This window comes from Xyrauchen texanus, chromosome 6, assembly GCF_025860055.1.
Source record: "Xyrauchen texanus isolate HMW12.3.18 chromosome 6, RBS_HiC_50CHRs, whole genome shotgun sequence".
NCBI lineage: Eukaryota > Metazoa > Chordata > Actinopteri > Cypriniformes > Catostomidae > Xyrauchen > Xyrauchen texanus.
Window position 1 is genome coordinate 8,756,784 of NC_068281.1, and position 20,377 is coordinate 8,777,160.

The 20,377-nt window shown below is 37.4% G+C and overlaps 1 protein-coding gene and 1 long non-coding RNA gene across 4 annotated transcripts in view; one reads left to right on the forward strand and one right to left on the reverse strand.

The window, feature by feature from the left end:
* LOC127645530 (uncharacterized) overlaps nt 1-1,292 on the reverse strand; it is a 2,712-nt gene extending 1,420 nt beyond the window's left edge. For 2 of the 3 annotated variants that reach the window (XR_007970787.1, XR_007970786.1), the window contains exon 1: nt 123-1,292. This is a non-coding gene — a long non-coding RNA (uncharacterized LOC127645530). The other variant, XR_007970785.1, reaches the window with a different exon arrangement.
* A 3,629-nt stretch (nt 1,293-4,921) lies between these two features.
* LOC127645513 (alpha-2-macroglobulin-like protein 1) lies at nt 4,922-18,940 on the forward strand. Its single transcript, XM_052129158.1, has 34 exons — nt 4,922-5,050; nt 9,999-10,179; nt 10,269-10,425; nt 10,515-10,567; nt 10,731-10,751; nt 10,840-11,005; nt 11,081-11,165; nt 11,253-11,367; nt 11,452-11,572; nt 11,650-11,759; nt 11,846-12,016; nt 12,083-12,313; nt 12,402-12,611; nt 12,768-12,917; nt 13,136-13,333; nt 13,462-13,525; nt 14,307-14,448; nt 14,541-14,766; nt 14,836-14,959; nt 15,034-15,155; nt 15,247-15,298; nt 15,394-15,477; nt 15,556-15,732; nt 15,815-15,890; nt 15,962-16,118; nt 16,206-16,280; nt 17,117-17,279; nt 17,365-17,558; nt 17,651-17,860; nt 17,951-18,072; nt 18,288-18,369; nt 18,473-18,553; nt 18,629-18,734; nt 18,824-18,940. The coding sequence occupies exons 1-34, from the start codon at nt 4,968-4,970 to the stop codon at nt 18,862-18,864; spliced, it is 4,350 nt and encodes a 1,449-aa protein (XP_051985118.1). The 5' UTR covers nt 4,922-4,967; the 3' UTR covers nt 18,865-18,940.
* The last annotated feature ends 1,437 nt before the right edge of the window (nt 18,941-20,377 follow it).

Below are 20,377 nucleotides of genomic sequence, written 5' to 3' on the forward strand. Positions count from 1 at the left end.
CAAATAGTTAAGAAAGACACAAAAAGCATCAGCAATTTCCTGTCAAATTATGTAATTGTATACAGTTTCAATGTCCCATACGTTAATGCTAAGGCTACATCTACATTAAAGGAAAAGTTCACCTAAAAATGCAAATTCTCTTATGGTTTAGTCACCCTCATGCCATCCAACATGGCATCCTCTTCTCCTCTCACATCAAAATCCAACGACATCTTTGTTTTGGGCTGTTTTTGCTGTGTATATTCCCCTTATATCATATGAACAACTCATATCACCGTGTCACCAGAAATTATTAGATGGATACCTGTAAAAATATTTGAATGTTAGTTTAGCATTATATGTGATTTAAATACCAAATTTAGTGTAAAACTTTAATACTTTGGCACCATTATTAAGAATTTGCATCTTAAACTGAGCAATACTTTCATACAGTGTTCTTATGATTTTTGATTCGATCTGATGCAGAAATATTGCATTCTTTTCTGTCCAGCTTAGTCTGAACATCTAAAGGGAACTTGGGAATTTCAAAAATTCACTCACTCACACGCACACACACACACACACACACACACACACACACACACACACACACACACACACACACACACACACACACACTCACTCTCACTCTCACACACACACACTCTCACACACTCTCTCTAACGTGTATAACCACTTTACAAGACTATGAAATAAAGTAGAAATGTATTGCCTTGTGTATATTAAGACATACAGTTGTAAATATACTAAAATGGCTAGATAAGCATAGGCATACCAAACATAACCTTCATGGGGCCCACTTGCCAGCACAAAACACCAAAGTGCAATGAAACAGCCCTTTCGTTTCAGCGTCTCTCTCTTATTTGACGAATAAAGTCGTTTTATTTGTGACAGAAATTGTCATAACTGATTTTTTTTTTCTTCTGTCGGCCTTAGTTTTAAGTTCAAGGTTATGTGTCGTTAATTATTTGGTTGAGTTAAATAGTGGTCAACACTTTAATTTATACTCACCCTCAAATTTCTTCCTCTCCTCTTCCGTGACTTCCAGACCGAACCGAATACCTTCATTGAGTGAGCTGGAGACGTATTGCCCAACTCCATTCTAGAGAGATAAAGAGATGACGGTGCTGTCAGGACTCGGCTGACGGAACCACGAAGTGCCAATAGTATCCAGCTGCAGACCCGCAGCACCACCAGTTTCAGAACCCCAGCGCCCAATAGTATCCAGCTGCAGACCCGCAGCACCACCAGTTTCAGAACCCCAGTTTCGGAACCCCAGCGCCAGAACCTGAAGTGAGGGGCGGAGCTTACGTTCGAAACAGAGTAGCGCCACCTAACGTTTTGGAGAGTCCTTTGCTTTTATTACAAACGAAACATCATACTTTATACGTATGTTATAATGATTCTTTAAGGTACAGTACAATAAGCATTTTAAAACATTGATCTTTTGTAATATAATTGTATATAGTTATCCGTTTCATTGTATTATGAGAGTTTCTTCCTGATCATGATGGTGAAAAATAATGCTTGAAACTTATGGGCATTTTATATAAAATATAGGCTACTTTATTTCACAAGAACATGTGCAGCATGCATTTTTCTTCATGTAAAATAAAACATGTCAAAAAACTAAAAAAGAGAGAAAATTCAGCATAATGTTAAAAGAAACAATAAAAATATATACAACAAATGACCAATTCACCCCTAGGCCCATTTTATCATGACAATCCTGTATAAATTGAACTTAAAATGTATCAAATGAGGAATTCACTCTCAGGCCCATTTTGTCCTTACATTCTTGCTAAAATAACTCCATGTCATCCCTGAACACAAAATGAAATAGAAAGGGCTCTCTGGAAGCTTCTGACTGTTCCAGGAGATTGTTGCTGGCCTTTTCCTTGTGGTCTTCATTCATTCGAAATGTCTCTACAAGAGATGAAAGCACCACACAATAATCTCAACGGAAAAAAACCCCCTCAACTATAAGGTAACATTAACTCACAAACAATGCATATAACAGAGGAACGTGGAACAAACACTTTAACACCTTCGTATCGAATCATCCGTAGAATTTTTTTTTTTTAATACAGTAAAGTATGACAACATATTCAAGCTTCAATAAGATGATAAAGTTATGCACAAATTATTTAGCAGATAAACGCTGAACTTAATATATGCAGTGGTTAAATTGGCTTTTGTAGGGAGGGGGAGCCCTTATTTACCGTGAATGGTCATCATTCAAAATCCCGCCGTAAAATGACTTAGGGTTTTTACACCAATGGGGCTCTTTTTCCAGTAGTAATGTGTAAGGTAGGGTTGAGTAGTTATTCAAACAAAGACAAATACTTTACAATTCACTTATTTTATTATAATTTTTTATCTTGAATGTTAACAGGCAGGCAACGGATTTCAACGGAACATATTGCAAGCCAGAGACGAATATGTAGCTAAATGTATTTTTTATTTGTACAATTTAGAAACGTTGAAGTCCCTTCGCACCTGTATGTAAATGTAACTCTTGCAGTAATTATTTATCATATTCATGCAGCCTGTGTTATTCTGTTGAGTGTTGAAAACCATCGAGGAGAAACGCATCATGACACTTTTAGCATGTAAACGGGTAAAGAAAAAAAAAAAAGAGTAAACTCGCCCGCTTTGCAAGAAACATTAAACGTTCTATAAAGTTTTTTTTTATTATTATTAGTAAAACTGAATAATAAATTAACAGGGAAGTATAGAGTTGGATAAAAAAATATAATCTCCGCCTTTACTGAGTTTTGTAATGCCTGATAGAAAAGTATCTATCTTTGAGAGCAATATAATACTTTAGGCAATTGCAGAATAGTCCCATTAGTCACAGATACACTTCAGAAAATTGAGTACACAACTATTTCTGGCCTTAAAAGTTACAAAAACCAAATCAATGCAGAACATTGTATCACAAAAGCATTACAATGTGGCTCCCCATGCACTACTTAAAACCCGATGTGGCCCCTTTACCAAAATAGTTAGAAATATTAATAATTACACACATCACCTATACAAATTGTTTCAGGATTTTACAGTAAAAGTAACTGTTATATTTTGACAAAATATTTCAGTTTCAAATGAAATAATCTAAAGGTAAAATTTATTAGACATCAACAGTGGCAGTTTAAAGTTTCAAGATGTGTTTCAGCTAGTATTTATTTTTCATAAATACATTCATTTATTATTATTATTACTATTATTTAAGACTAGCACACTGACCTAACCATGGTAATGAGGAGCCTTTCCTTCTGTGTAATATGTGTATAAATATTAGGTAACAAATGGGATAATAATGGGCTCATGTACAGACAGGAGCAGTCTGGCGTCACTGTCGTGCACCTACAGTATATGCAAACTGTTAAAAATCAATATATTACTTTAAATGCTCACGCAGCTGATGTTATTCTTCATTTAGTAGTTCATTTAACATGTAAACTAACATGCTTTAGTTATATAACATGTTCTAGCTACATGCTATTTTTATATTCGATCGCTCTAGCCGTTAGCGGGATTCCATGGTAACGTCGCTGTCTTAGAATAGTGACAGTTTTCCCTTGATGGTTGTGGGCGGGTGCTGAACCAGCGATTAATGCATTTATGACGTCTGATAATTCCATGTAGCCTGGGTGTCTCTGTGTAGTCTTGCTAATTACTCAGTCTCATATGCCATGTATTTGCCAGGAGTCAGGAGATGAAAAATACTTTAAGTGGAATAACAATATTTGGTGCTGAAGGAGACGGAGCTGAGCTCCGGCAGGGTGTGTTGTGGACCTGAGGAGGCGGAGCTGCGCTCCGGTGCGCTCCGGCCCAATTTAACCTCTGAATATATGCGATAATTTTTCACAACATGATGTCAAAAACGTTACACAACGTTACACAACTCACCATATGCTCTCCGCCATGCTTGTCTCATTGTCAATAACTCCGCCCCTCACTTCAGGTTCTGAAACTGGGGTTCTGAAACTGGTGGTGCTGCGGGTCTGCAGCTGGATATGTCTCATATACTTAGCTATTATGAATTTTAATGGCAGATACCATTAAATTAATTAGGGAAAACTGTGCATCTCCAAGCTGTCTGGGATTGGCTATTCGGTGGTTGTAAATAAATAAGCTATGTCACAAACATTAAAGATTTGAGCCTGCAATTTGTTAAGATTTGTTTTTAATTATTATTATTGAACAAATTATTAATGTTATCACGTGTATTATATATATATATATATATATATATATATATATATATATATATATATATATATATGTATATTTCAAGTCATAGGAACCAAGGATAGGCCTACACACGTGATGAGATGCATAGTTTAAAAACACCAAAAAAATATGAAATACGTGTATAAAAAAATAAACTTCTGTATGACCAATTTTTATGTTTTCACACCGTAAGGAAAAAAAATGTATGCTGTAGATAATCAAAAATGAATTGTGTAATGATGTGATTAGTGTGTGTGTGTGTGTGTGTGTGTGTGTGTGTGTGTGTGTGTGTGTGTGTGTGTGTGTGTGTGTGTGTTTACAATAGCTGCTTACATTGAATATGTTGAAACAAATTACTGCTTTTTACTGCAATAAAAAGGCAAAGAGAACTACTTCTTTTCTAAAATAACCTTCATGTTCCATAGATTCGAAGGGGCAAACCTCTGGTGTAATTAATCCCAGCTGTTCCCAATAATGGTAAAGTAATCTATTAGCTGTATAATCTCCGAATTCTTTAAATGACGCAGTTTCGATTCATTTGAGTAAGCAGTTGGGTTTTAACAGTGAGTAGTTATCGTAGACTTCTATTTGTTCCTAGAGCCACAAGTTTGAGTTGCATACATCGCGCAGAAGAATAATTGTACGCCTGTAAATGTGCTGCAGGTCCTCTTCAGTGATTGTGGCGTTGGAAGTGTTTCATACATTCCCGTGGATGATTGGCTTTCATCATGACTGGCAAGGAGATTTGTGTTTGGACATGGTTCATTTTAGAGTTTTTCCTCTCTTCTGTTATTGGAGAATCCTCAGGACCGTAAGTCATCTTAAAGTCTTGTTGTTTTTAATGTAGAGTCAGGATTCATTCCCGTGAATCGGTTCGTTCGAGTGGTTCATGTGCGCGTGTCCGACTAGAATTTAGACATTTTGTCTTGTTTCTTCAAGTTCACCTTGCCAATACCGAGGCTAGACCGTTCGCTTTAAAGATTATGTAGCCTACACACTTCAAATGGTGAAGGCCTGCAAAGTCGCTGTGTGCCATTTACAACAGTTACTTTTTGGTTCTACAATTTGATGCAATATTTTCAAAGGATACACAAATATTTAAGCCTATTGAGAAAAAGGGGGCCCTTTTTTGTTCAAGTGAGCCCACTTTTAGGAGAATTCGTTCATAATGGTTTTACAGCATGATATTTGTGCTCACAGTAAAACAAATATTGCTTTCTAAATCAGTTTTCCCACAGTTTAGCGAATGTTCATATACTTTATTAACCGCTTTGGCCATTTTGGGTTAGGCCTATATGTGTTTCAAACATGTCTAAGGTTTTTACTATGCATTGAAATACACTTTGGTGATGTTTTTATAAGCTATTGTATTGATTTTTATTTTACAAAGAGAATGATTTAATATAATCAAATTTGTATCTGTAATCAGCTACAATAGCAAGTTCTGTGGTTGTCGATGAACTAATACATTTTCACATTCATTAGAATTAAAATTTCGTGTCCTGGTGTTTATTATTAATATAACAGATTCATTTATTCATGGACTTTGATTCCAGTGGTGGCTGCGTAGGATTGTTTCCAATAACTCCAGAGCGTTGTAAAGTCCAAAAGTCAACATGTTTTGAAAAAGGATAGATGTTGTGAATTTTGGTAATTACTACATGTTTTTATCTAACGAAATATTCCGTCTCAATCCATGTTTGTTGGCGTTTAGACTTTCAAAACCATTTTCACTGTGGTGGAAAAAACTTGCTGTACACAAAGCGAGGCACGCACCTTCCGGGGCAGTCTAGCAGCTAATATATAATATATATAGGCCTTTGTATTTATATAGTCTAGCACTTATATATTACAAAAAAAGATCGTATTATGTAGGACTATCTGCGTTCGCTTGGCGCTCCATTTAATCCATATTCTATTTTATTCAATAAATTTTTTGGGTGATGACGATATAAATATGACGACAGACATTAGAAGCTTCATTCTAAAACCTCAATAGAAGTTTCGAATGTAAATATGACATGACATTTGGTACAGTATAGTATGAACGGTCAGAATGAGCGCTATATGGCCATTCTAGTAATTCCGGTAGTTCTCGTGTTAAATGCAAGTACAAGCAGGGGCGTGTCTAGAGCATTTTCAGTGGGGGGGCCATGCTGGGGCACTACCTCCAAACGGGGTGGCCGCCAGTGACCAAAAAAAAAAAAAGCTAAATTCTACAGTATATTAGCCTACGTAAATCCTATTGATTTTATTATTTTTTTTTTAACTTGAATATACTTGTAAAAAAATGTAGCTATAAAGCACATTTGATTAATTTAGTTTTTTGTCATCCCTGTATATATCCATTAAGTTAAATTTGAGAGCCAGTGTTTATTATTTTTAGTGTTTTCATAAAACTAACAAGTTTATAAAATAAAAGCAATTTTAAAAACCCAGAATCCGAAACTATGTCAACTATTTTCTTTTAATTAGTTTGGCCATTACAATATACAGTAGTTTTATTCACAATCTCTTTCTAATAATAATAATAATAATAATAATAATAATAATAATAATAATAATAAAACCCACTGTAATAATTCAAATGGTTTGGCCAAAACATCATAGTGTTTCAATATTTCTGTCAGATTTTTTTACAAAAGCTGAGTAACACAGTTAAAGTTTTAGCACTGTAACAGTTCAAATGAAAACACCACAGTTTAAAAATAAAATATGGAACCATTACATTGTGCTCTGCTAATATATTAAAGAATAGTCTTTAGTTTAGAAACAATAAAAACCGTAGCAGAGAGAGAGGAAAACAGTCGAAAAGGAAAGAAGGCAGACCTCAACTAAAACGGCTGGATTCTTCTGTTTCGGTGGTGACTGGCAAGCTCAACATTATTTATAATGGTTGCAGAGTTATTATCTATATTGATTAAAAATAATGGTATTGAAGGTCTTTCAGTGTTGGATAGACATATACTTCTAAGCCAGTTTGCTGACGATACAACGTTGTTTCTAAAGAATGAATATCAAATTCCATTAGCTTTACATTAACCAGTTTTCTAAAGCTTCAGGGCACATTTAAACCTAAACAAATGTGTAATGTTAACACTGCATGAGTTTCCTTTGCGGTCATTATCTAATATACAAATTAAAAGGGAAGTTAAATATTTGGGGATTATTATTTCTAAAGATAAAGATGTTATGGAGAATAACAATGTGTTGAATAACATAGATAAATGTAAGTCCATATTGAATAGATGGCTGCAGAGGGATCTTACCATTTTTGGAAGGGTTCTTTTATCTAAAATGGATAGTTTGTCCAGACTCATCTATCCAGCCTTCTCCTTGCCCATATCGACAAATTATTAAATTAATAAGGTGAATTTTTAATTTATTTGGAGACATAAGTGTCAGTACATTAAAAAGGAGGACATGATTAATAAATATGAAGACTGTGGGGTGAATGCTATCGATTTTGACATTATGAATGGTGTTTTGAAATTGAAATGGTTAAAATCCTTCATTCAAAATAGCCACTCCTTTTGGTTTATTTCACTCCCAATGCTATCTTTAACAAACTGGGGGGAATACACTTTCTGTTATGTTGTGACTGAGTGCACCTTGTTACCAGAAACTTTCAGCCTTTCATCAGCAAGTGCTGCTCTATTGGAAACTATTGTTCAAACATAACTTCACTCCTCACAACACTCCAGTTTTGAATAGTAGATATATAAAATTTGGCTGAAAATCTGTATATCTTTAGGAATGGATATCTAAAGGGATTTGGGCCATTTCCCATTTCTTGGATGATAATGGAAATTTGTTACTGTATAGGGTTTTGTGAGAAATTCCAAGTACAGTGTACCGTTAATATTTTTAATAGAATGATTAGAGCTATACCAATTCCGTTAAGATTAATGGTTAAAGACATGTTGTACTCAAATCTCCCCAGTACTGAGACTGTCACGATTCCCTTGTTGTCTGCCCTGTGTTTCACTAGTCTTTGTCTCAAACTCCTATTCCGTTTGTAAAAACTACACTTCCCATGATTCCCGGCCCTCATCACTGCCAGCCCTGTGTCATTGTGCTCACCTGATCGTCGTTTGTCATGTCTCCTGCATTTAAACCCTGCTGTTTCTCCATTCCCCTGTCGATTGTTGATGTTCGTGGACGCCTGTTTCCGTGCTCGTTCTATGTTTCTTCTGCCTGTACAACTTTTCTGTGTTTTGTTTTATTTCCCCATTGCGGGTATTTCCTTTGTTCCTGTTTTGTCTTTTCACGTTTTTTCAATAAAACCTGCAAATAGATCCTCACTCCATGTCTGCCTTCATCTTATCCGTAACAGAGACAGCTCTCCTTAGAAGGTTATGATTTTTGTGATAAAAAAAAATGTACAAATAGTCAATTTGTTTTTTGTTTTACAGGCTTATTACCCAAACCCAATTAGACTGGAATACATGCTTAAAGATTTTGATAAGGTTGAAATATAAAAAATTAGGAAAAGTTATTTGTCTTTTCCTCTCCCTCCTAAAGCTAATTAGGTGAATTTTAAATGAGATTTATCCTACTAAAGAATTTTTAAGATTGAAATTTTTTTTGTGAAACAAATATTGAAAATCTAAAGCATGTCTTTGATTGTGATCTGGTGCAACCCTTTTGGAGTGAGGTGCAGAATTGGTTAAGGTCTAGGAGGGTTGAACTCCCACCTCTCACATGGAAGTTAATTAGGTTTGGTGTTTGTCTGGAAAATAAAGATTGTGATTTGTTATAATTTCTTATGTTTTGGAAAGTTTTTCATGCATAAATGCAGATGGTTTAAATCTAAACCCAACTTGAATCACTGGATGAATGAGGTTAAACTCTTGTGCAAATCTTAAATTTGTTAAAAATCAGAAAGCCCTTAAACTGATTTCTCTTTTGGATACGTTTAAATTAATTTAAAGTCCCTTTTTTATTTATTTTTGTTTTTTCCATTTAATTATTGGTTTGTTCATAGTGTTTTCTGTTCTTTGTACTAGCTATGCTCAACCTATGGCTGAACAATTGAGGTTATATTCAGATTTGTTGATGTACCTTGTTTGTTTGTGTTGTTGAAGGATAATAAAATAAAGTATGTCGAAACAATTTACGGCAATTGTAGACAGTAGTTATTTGAGAATTGTTATGTATATTTTGATAAGTCACTTGTTGTTTGTATCATTTTTTTTGGCAATAAAGATTACTTAAGCTTAAAAAAAAAAAAAAAAAAAACTTTGAATCACGAACTTCAGTAGAGTCTATAAACTGATTGGCCGTAAAATGAACCAATCACAAGACATCTTATAGGGGGGGGGCACCTGGGGTGGCCAATCGAATTTCGGGGGGGGCGGTGCCACCCCGTATGCCCGCCCCTGAGTAAAAGTCTGTTGCTTGATTAGTGTCCTTTGGAAGATCAAAGCGTGTCTCAGCCATGACAGTATTACAAATGTCATAGACAGTAATGTCTTTGTATTGAAGGCCAAGTTTAAAATAAAATGTATATAAAACCGGATTAAACTTGAAAGGCGGGACATGTTTACTTCCATGCAATCCAGCTAAAATAGAGCTCCTGGCAGGATTTTGAGGGATCTCATTAATTCAGAAAAACGGAACAAAATATTTTTTTTAATGAAAAATTCTCGTAATTCTGAGATAATTAACTCGTTAATTCAGAAACTTTTTTTTTTTTTTTCTCAAGTGAATGCAATACGCTTCCGTAGTAATTCAATTTTTTTTTTTTCTCCAAACAGATTTTTCATGGTAACGTTTCCTGCAGTAATTGAGTCTGGCTCTCAGGCCAGGCTGTGTGTCAGTCTTTACAAGCCAAATGAGACCCTTTCAATGAACATTCAGCTTGTTAATAATGGCCTGAAAACGCCTTTGTACAAGACTGAAGCAAAGACTGGATTTCATCGCTGCTTTTTCTTCCAGGTCTTTCATCAACCGTTAATACATTTTTTTTTTTTTTTATTTAATTTCATGTTTTGGAAGATGGTAATCTCTACCCCTATTTATTTAAGGCTCCACTGGTAATGGGAGAATCTGTGCAGAAAATAAAAACCGTAATTAAGGGGAGGTCTTTTAATTTGACTGAGGAGAGTAAGGTCCTTTTCAAAAGTTATGACAATTTGACGTTTATCCAAACCGATAAACCCATCTATAATCCAGGTCAAACAGGTGAGCTATGAATGCCTAAGCTAAATTTTTGTAACGTAGAAAATCTGTTTTCCATATGTCTAGTCTAATATTTGTAACTTGTTTTGCAGTGTTTTTCAGAGTTGTAACGATGGATGATAATTTTGTGCCTCTTGATCAGAAGGTTGGGTTTTTTTTTTTTAAACATTATCTGATTTACATACATAACCTTATCAAATTATGTCCTTATGCACATTAGTGTTCACAAGTGATTAAGTAAGCCTTGTATGTGTGATTTATAAGATTTAAATTGTGACTGAAGTGTTTTATGGTGGTTCTCTTTACAGTACAGTATGGTTGTGGTGGAGGTAAGACTCCGTGTATATGGTTTGGACAGTTGGTTTACGTTTTTGGTGCTTTTGATAATTTAATTAGCTTGAAACTTCACTTTAATAGGACAATCAGAATAACAGGATTGGTCAGTGGGCAAATGTTTCCTCCTCGAGGTGGATCTTGCAGCTTTCTCATGAATTAAACCCAGAAGCTCTACAAGGCATGTACACTCTGGTTGCTTTTATTGGTGACCGGATGGTTAAATGGCCTTTTGAGGTGAAAAAGTATGGTAGGTAAATGTACAATTTACTGCATTTTAGATACTGCAATTCTGCATGAGTTTGAGTTTACTTTTCTAACCCAGTTTTACCCAAGTTTGATGTCACTGTGAAAGTGCCGCAGACACAAAGTGTTGGTGAAGTTGGACTGAAAATTGAGGTTTGTGCAAGGTAACTGGACCTCAAACCCCCCCACCAATCCTCTTTAAAAATCTGAGGCAGTCTTTTGATGACTGACTGTTTTGTACCATTTCCCAGGTACACATATGGACAACCTGTTCCTGGTAGCACACTGGTTAAAGTGTGCCGTAATCCTTTTGACTTTGTTTCTGTTCCTGTGGTGGTTCCTCTGTGTTCAAATAAAACTGCTGTGGTGAGTCACTACACCATTATAATACAATGTGTAGGTATGCCTGGATTTATTTATGTACAGTGACCGTTCCCTTTTTGTTCTCAGATGAATGATTCTGGTTGTGCCTCCGTTATCTTCAGTACATCTACTTTCTTGAGCTCCACGTTTGAGAACTCTCTGCAAGATTCTCTTGTAGTTAACGCAAGTGTAACTGAGGAGGGAACAGGTGTGCTTTTGTTTCTATCTACAATCTTTGTTTTATGGTGTTAACCAGCAGATCATGATTCTGTTCCAACTCTCCAGATATAGTCATGACAAAATCTGAAAGCGTATCCCTGACTTATGAAATTGGAAGGATCATGTTTATGGAGATCCCTGACTTTTTTACAACTGGATCAGCTCTAAAGGGAAAGGCAAGTAAAAATGTCATACTAGGTTAATGTGCTGAATGTGGAACACTTGAAACCTGTTTTTCTTTGCAACCTACATGTACAAACAGGTCAATGTTACAAGTTTCAATGGGAAACCAATTCCAGGCAAAGTTGTCTATATCTTGGGACTTTGGAGCTGGCCACCAATACAGCTCAAGAGTCTTAAAACGGACAGCAATGGACAGGCATCCTTCTCCATCAATACTAGTATTTTTCCAAAAAGTGATGCTCCGCTGACGGTAGGGTTTTGAGTTGATGTTCATTGAATGGAAGTGGCCATTTTATTTAATTCTCTCTTTTCTCAGGCGAGCGTTACGCCAGATGCTGCTTTTGGCTACAAAAAGGCGTACATTACTTCAGCTGAGAAAAACGTCCAGCTGTTTCAAAAATCTGCTCCCACTACACCAACAAGTACACTTACTATAGTGAAGCCAGAGCAACCATTGAAGTGTGGTGTGGAGTTTTCAGTAAACATCAAATATTCATTTGTTGGAGAGAAATTAAACCATGTCTGCAGCACAGACATAGTCTACATGGTGTGTACAAAATTTTACCTGTGTCCTGGGGTAGTTGTGTTTATTGCAGGAACCAAACTGTGCAGCCAATGCCATCTGTCTATCACAGGTCTTGTCAAAAGGGGCGATTGTTCAACATGGATACCAAAAAGTTGAAGTGACCGCTAATGCAGTGTTGAGTGGCACGGTGTCTTTCATGCTCTCCGTTACACCAAAGCTGGCTCCAGTAGTGCAGATTCTGGCATACTGCATTCTACCTAGTGCAAGTGTAGTTGCTGTTGGCACAGATTTTGACACCGAAAAATGTTTAAGAACCCAGGTGTGTTGGGGAAGCTGGTTTTGGGGTCTTTGCACATTTACAGTACATATGTCTTCTAAAGTGTTTTTTTTTTTTTTTTTTTTTGAAGACTTTGATATAGATATGTAAAATTAAGCAAATGGCAAGATCTGTTGCTTAACCATGGATTTGTTACAGGTGTCCGTGCAGTTCTCTCCTGATAAAGCAGTTCCAGGGGAGAACAACACTATACAGCTATCGGCTCAACCTGGTTCCCTTTGTGGCCTTAGCGCTGTAGATCAGAGCGTGTTGATTTTGGAGCCGGGGAGACGTTTGAATGCTGAAGCGGTAGGTGTATGGTTTTCCATTACTTAATTTGCACTTCCGGATTTTGATGGCTACTTATACTCTGCACAATACATTTCTGATTGACCTTTCAGTTTGTGATCCTAAGACTTGCCGTGCACGTCAGTGGTCTGCAATCTATATGCTTCAGTTGTGTAGTTTGTCGCTTCTGCCACCACCTTGACTGATGCTGGTATGACTACTTTGCATCCCTATCATAGATCTTCAATTTGCTGCCAGTGCGGACACACTCCGGTTATCCTTATGAAGTAGATGATGACCCAGGATGTTTGTTTTTTGGACCTCGTCCACCTGTTCTACCCCTTCTGCCTCTAAATCCTGTTCTATCTCCTACACGCCGAAGCATTTTGCCTAGGCCAGTACCCCAGGGAAATACCCAGGCCTATTACACCTTTAAGGTAAAGTATTCTGTGATGGCCAGTTTGGCAGTATATTGAAGGCTTTCAATTCCTCATTTGGTGCCAGTAACATTGATTTCTGGTGTGCGTAACATGCATGAATTGTACGTACTTCGCTGTTTTGACAGGACTTGGGGCTGAAGATTGCAACAAATTTGGCTGCACTAAAACCACAGTGCAACTTTTTGGATGGTAGGTCTACGTTTTAAAATTCCTAGAAGCTAATCGGCCAGTGGTGTTTTTGTAAGTTCAGTGATTTCTGAAACTTGGACTTAAGGGGAACTTTAATCAGGCCCTTTAGCAACACCGTGGTATTCAAAATCATGAAATATTGTACAAGCTTTATGATAAATTTTTGTTTTCTACCTTGTCTTCATGTTGAATTGAAGTGGCTCTTGATTAATCAGGGGTTAAGGGGGTTGATATCCTAAGATTTGAAGCCATCTGTTCAAAAAGACTTCAGTTTCTGGAAAGAAGCACCCCATGTTGCCACTTTAGCCCAGACTAGAGGATTCTTTGTGTATAGTTTCAGTAGCAAGTGTCTCTGTGGTTTGACCGCTTGAATGAAGCCTAATTTACTAACCTGTAAATTAATTTTGGCTTGAGTGCAAAGTATGAACTTTGTCTGTATGGTGAGTTCCAATTATTACGACATGATAGTTCAATGCAATAACTGATGCAATGTGTAATTTGTCCTATGTTCAACTTTGCTGAATATTTCAATTTGTTCTGAACCCTGGTGCTGGAGTAGCCCTTTACTGCAGATTCAGATGACCGTTAACCCTGGTTTCAACTTCTGTGTAGCCTCCAAGATCTGTCTGACATGAGAGATGCTGAAAATATGCTGTGATTGGGGCTACTTGAGAACCAGGATTGAGGACCACTTGTGTGGCAAATGTGCTCATGTTTGCAAATTTAACATGTAGAAATTGTGAGAAGGCGGTTTCAGTGGCTTTTTGTTCCTTGCTTGAAGTGATGTTTCTTCCTGGAGTCATGGCAATGGCTCCTGTTGTGGCTGCTGCTGAACAACCAAGTGCAAGCTCTGAGTCCCTTTCTGATGTTACCATTCGGACAGTCTTCCCGGAGACGTGGATATGGCAACTTGCAGAAGTGGGGTTCGTGCAGTCTCCTGTGTAACTTCAGTAATCTGCAGTTGACTAGCTTGTTGCCCAATTTTATATATATATATTTTTTCTTTCCTACAAAGGGCCTCTGGAACTGCTCTGGTTACTGTCAAGGTTCCTGACACAATCACCACTTGGGAGACTGAGGCCTTCTGTCTGTCCCCCAAAGGTCTGGGTCTGGCTCCCCCTGCTTGGCTCACCGTTTTCCAGCCCTTTTTTGTGGAGCTCTCTCTGCCTTACTCCATAATCCGTGGTGAGAGCTTTGAGCTGAAGGCCACTGTCTTCAACTATCTGTCCAAGTGCATCATGGTGAGCTCTAAATTCAGTTAAATTGTTGACTCTCAAAAGCATGGAACTCATTCCTCCTCTCCATGATAGGTCACAGCAACTCCAGCGGCTTCCTCGAGCTACACTCTTCAAGCCAACTCTCCTCCGTATTCTACCTGTCTCTGTGCCAATAGGCGGAACACCTTTAAATGGACCCTTATTCCCCTTGTTCTTGGTCTGTTTTACAAGATCCACATACATGGTGTTGATTAGTGGCATTTTTATTTATTGTCATCTGTTCAATTGCAGGAGTTCTGAATGTGACCGTTAGTGCACAGGCCGTGCAGACGAAGACTGTGTGTGGCAATGAGATTGTGACCGTGCCACAAAGAGGGCGCATCGATTTAGTCACTCGACGTCTACTTGTTCAGGTCTACATAGTTTAATCCTTTCATTTCAATACTGATATTTTTTTTTTTTAAGTTGTGTGTATTAAAATACTATGTATAATTTTATTTTTAGGCTGAAGGTGTTGAAAGGCCAAAAGCCTACAGCTGGTTGCTGTGTCCACAGGGTTTGCCTGCCTTTTTTTTTTTTTTTTTTTTCTCTTCTATTACCTCATTTACAGATTAAGCTCACTTTTGATCCTGATTTTGCTCTGTTTTATAGGAAGCCATGTCCTGGAACAGGTGACTCTGACTGTACCTGCAAATGTTATAAGTGGATCCACCAGATGTTCTGTTTCAGTTGTTGGTAAAGATTAAGAGGTTGAAATGAGAATTTAACTAGTTGTGTGGTTTTCAGGTTGACCCTTGAATCCCTTTTTTGTAGGGGACATATTGGGCCGCGCATTAAAGAATCTTAATGGGCTGATAACCCTGCCATCTGGTTGTGGAGAACAGAACGCTGCTATATTTTGTCCCATTATTTACATTCTTGACTACCTGGTGTACACTGCGCAGGTTAACTCAGCCATCAGAGAAAAAGCCCTTAACTTCCTAAGGATTGGTAAGTGAGGTGGGGGTGGGGGGGGGGGGCTGGGCTGGGCTTTAAATAAAAGATGTATTTCCAATATTGTCAAACAAAACAGGATACCAGGGAGAACTGAACTACAAACATCCTGATGGTTCATACAGTGCATTCGGTACTGGTGATGGGAATACATGGTATGTAGAGTCCTTCTGTAGATTCCTCTGATAAATTGGAATGCTAATTTTTCCTAAATTGTCACTTCCAGGTTGACTTCATTTGTCCTGAGGTGTTTTGGCAAAGCACAGACCTACATATATGTTGATCCAAATGTTATCCTAAGTGCAAAGAACTGGTTGGTAAGTAGGCAGGGTCCAGATGGCTGTTTTGCACAAGAGGGAATTCTTCACCACCATGAAATGAAGGTACGTAATGCAATTTTGAAACCGTTGGTCTAAGAACGCAAATAAATCTGGTGATGGTCAAGGAAGTGAAATATTGCTTCATTACAGGGTGGTGTAGATGATAATGTCACCATGACTGCCTACATTATGATAACTTTGCTTGAACTGCGAACTCCAGTCTCTGTAAGTACAGTTATGCACTAGGGCTGCATGATTTGGACAAAGTCATATTGCAATTGTTTTGAGAAATATTGTGCGTGTTTCTATTTTTTTTTTTTTTTTTTCCCAGTTCACCCCAAAATAAAACACATTTAAGTCTTGATATTCAAATGTTGCCATGTGCCTGGGTTTTGTCAATTAAATTATTATTTTTTTTTTTAATCCGCATCTGTCAACTGGTTATATGCAAGCTTTCTGCTCTGTCACGTAATTCAATTTCCCTGTTGGTAATGGTTTTTGCTGTCAAAATAATGTTTGTTGATTTGAAACAAAATATAAATTACTCTTTATACTAGGCCTTAAACTAGTATACTTATACAAACTGTTCTTTGCTGTGTGTATAAGAGTCCTAAAGAATGAGGCTTGGTGTTGAACTGATCCATTGGTGTAATTAAATTTGTTTAGTTTGTCCCCCCCATTTGCTAAATGTATTCAATTATAGGAACTTTGACTTATTCCACGTTATGACACCTGTGCCTTGTGGACACAGATGCTGCTGCTACTGCAGGACATGCCAGTTGTGTAAAAGTGTTTGCGACATTAAGCAAACCAAACTCTTGTGCACTTTTGTTACTCAAAGCATGAGATGGAGTTGTGGAGCACAGAACTGCTCTAAAACCCTAAATTCTCTCATTTGATATAGACTGGACAGTGCAGCGTAAAACTTTGAAGCGGGCTGACTAATTTAATTCGCAGTCCTTTGCAATATAATAATCATTTTTCACTTAATTGTGCAGCCCTGGTATGAACTTAAATGCTTGTTTGCACATTTAGTGTTCAACACATGGATTTTGTTACAGGATTCAGTAGTTGTCAGGGGTTTGTCCTGCTTGAGGCTGGTCATTGGGAATATAGTAAACACTTACACCACTGCTCTCCTTGCCTACACGTTCAGCCTTGCTGGAGAGACAAACACTCGACAGACTCTGTTAACGAAGTTGAACAATATTGCCATCACAACTGGTAAGAAATGCCTGTAGTCTTTACAGTTCACATGAGAACCTCAATGTTTTGGAATGCAAACCATGCCCACCATCTCCTTGTGCAGGTGGTCTTCACTGGTCTCAGATTGCGTCTGGTACCGAAACGACTGGTTCTTTAACAGTGGAGATCAGCTCATATGTTTTGCTAACTGTTCTTACTGCAAATCAACTCTCTCCAGCTGACCTTGGCTATGCTAACAGGATTGTCCGCTGGCTTGTGCAGCAGCAGAATCCCTGTGGAGGATTCTTCTCCACACAGGTTTCTCAAACTAAATTTTAACATCCTAAATGTTGAGATGTGTTGCATGTTTCATACATGTATTGCCATGTGTGGGTGTCTTTTATTTTTAGGACACAGTGGTGGCTCTTCAGGCGCTCTCGTTGTACGCCAGAGTGTTCCGTTCTACTGGATCCAGCACAGTGACCATATCATCTGTGGGAGAAACTTACCAATTTGTTGTGAATGAAGCAAACCAACTGCTGTATCAGGAGAAGTCTCTGAAGAACGTTCCAGGCAAATATAGTATTGACGTAAAGGGCTCTGCTTGTGCATCTGTGCAGGTCCGTGCATTAGCTTGTTTTATTCTTAAACCATTGACTGTGGTTTTAGCCATGGGATTAAACCCCCCCCCCCCCCCCCCCAAAATGTAGATTGCTGTATTTTACAACATTCCAGCACCTGTTCAGACCAACAAACTGAGTGTTGAAGCCAAGGTCACGGGAGACTGCCTTTCATCACTTGGACAAAACTTAAGGCTGGAATTCACTGTTAAGTAAGAACATGTTTTTGAAGTGTATTATAATGCCTGCTCATCAGTTTAGTATCGCTCCCGCTGTGTTTCTCCCCCCCCACCCCCAATTTGGATGACTAAAGATCCATTTTTTTATAAGATTTTAGTGATTTCCGATAGTTGATTGTCTGCTAGAGCTTGATGCATTAATCCTTGAGCCTAGCAAGTGATAATGGGATTGTTTTTTTTTCTTTCAGATACATTGGGACACAATCAAATACTAACATGGTAATTGTGGATATTAAACTCCTATCAGGGTTCACTGCAGACCCCTCAACGGTTGGTTTTGTTTTGAATTCATTTTTACTTGTCTAAAGGCAAAGACTGTTGCATCAGTTCAACTTGCTGTAAAGCACTAATCTACAACTTTCCTCCTATATAGTTTACTCCACCCAATTCATTTGTACCAATTGTGGAGCGTGTTGATTATGCGGGGGATCATGTCATAGTGTACTTGAAAACGGTAAGAGACTGACACTATAAATGGTTGCGAATACACATGGGGTTTGTGTGCATACTCATGTTGTCTCTCTTGCAGGTTCCAAAAGGTGTTCCTTTGACTTTCCGGCTACAACTGACAAGAGCTTTCCAAGTGAAGAATATCAAGCCAGCTGTGATCAAAGTCTATGACTACTATGAACCAAGTATGGCTCTCAAATAACATGATTCCCTTATATACAGTACACCCACTTGAGCTTTTTTTTTTTTTTTTTTTTTTTTTTTTCTCCTCAAGGTGACCAGTCTGAGACTACATATGCCTCCCCCTGTGTGTGAGATGGTGGTTGCCTTTTTACATTTCAATAAAATTTGTGCAATGCATGCCTTTGTGTTTTGGCAAGATTTAATTGGGGGCTCAAATTCCTGCAAGAAATGGCAGATTAGTTTTAATGGTTTAAAATGTGGCTTACTCTGAACTTAAGCAAACCGGGTATTAATGCTCATTTTAATAATGCAACACCACCTCTTTCCCTCCATATCAAACTAAATTGGTTTAGAAAAAATTCAGCACAGTATGCTTCGTATCTTGAACTTGATTTAACACTTCTAGGAAGTGAAATTGAGGCAGATTACAAACCGGTAGTTGGAACTAACTTTTTTTTTTTTTTTTTTAAATGGCCAAAAGTTCTTCATGTAGAAATTGGCAGAACACAACCTTGATTACCACCAATACATTATCAGTTACAGTCAATTATATGGACGTGAATATAATAAACTTGCATCCTTCCAAGGATTGACACTTTCCAAGGATTGACCTGGGAACATTAACTTGACTGGCAAATGGAAGGGTGTATTTGAAAACCCGAATCCCCATTTGGTCACTCTGGTTGCAGAAATTATGCAATTTGGCTTTAATGTTTAGTTATTAGTACTGGCCTGCTTCTAATAGAAGCAAATGAAATTGGGACCTATTCAAACAGTATACTTGTTTCTATGCCAGTTTACAGCTGTAGTAAACATTTTCTATTCTACTGTGCCTTAGTTTTGATGCCTAGACTTATTTCGAACCCGAAACACAGTATTTGGCTTTATGCTGAAATAATTAGATCAGCCATGTTGCTTAACCATAACTCAAGTTGGTATTTCTTTTATTTAAACAGTCTGGAAATTGATAGCCCATTATATATTTGTAGATAAACCATGTTAATATTGGTCACTGGATACTTGTTTGGTCTAATGTTGAAATGGAAATCTGAGTGTTACCTATATATATATATTTTTTTTTTTTTTTTTTTTGGGCAGCAATGAAAATTGGCTTCTTGGAACAGAATGTGTCCTAAATGAGTTGGTAAATATTTATACTGATAGTAAACTGGGAGATTTAATGCCTTAATTTGTGGACATGGTAATTCTAAAGTAGCAAACTTTTCTGCAAACTTTTAACGTGTAAACATTTGTATGAAAGATTCCACAGCTATGACAATTTTAACAGACATTGACTAACAAATGGAAATCTTGCAATGATAGGGAGAGATTGCAAGCAGGATTTGTTTATGAACGCATCACAGGTGATTTGTGCTCTATGGTATGCTTGTGTAGGACCTAGATTTTAATAAAGGAAAAGCTATCTCGCTCACCAAAAACAGATATACAAAATATTTGAATTCACAATTTTATCTTTGACATCCATCTAGTGTCATTGCAAAGTACATACTGTATAACTTGAGCAGAGTTTGGTGTGACAATCTGATTTCTGGCTGGGGGTTTTTAATGGACATTTTTCAGCCTTTCCCTCCTTTGTCTAGTCCCCACATGCTTAAAGTCCACTATTGTGCCTGTACCAAAGCTA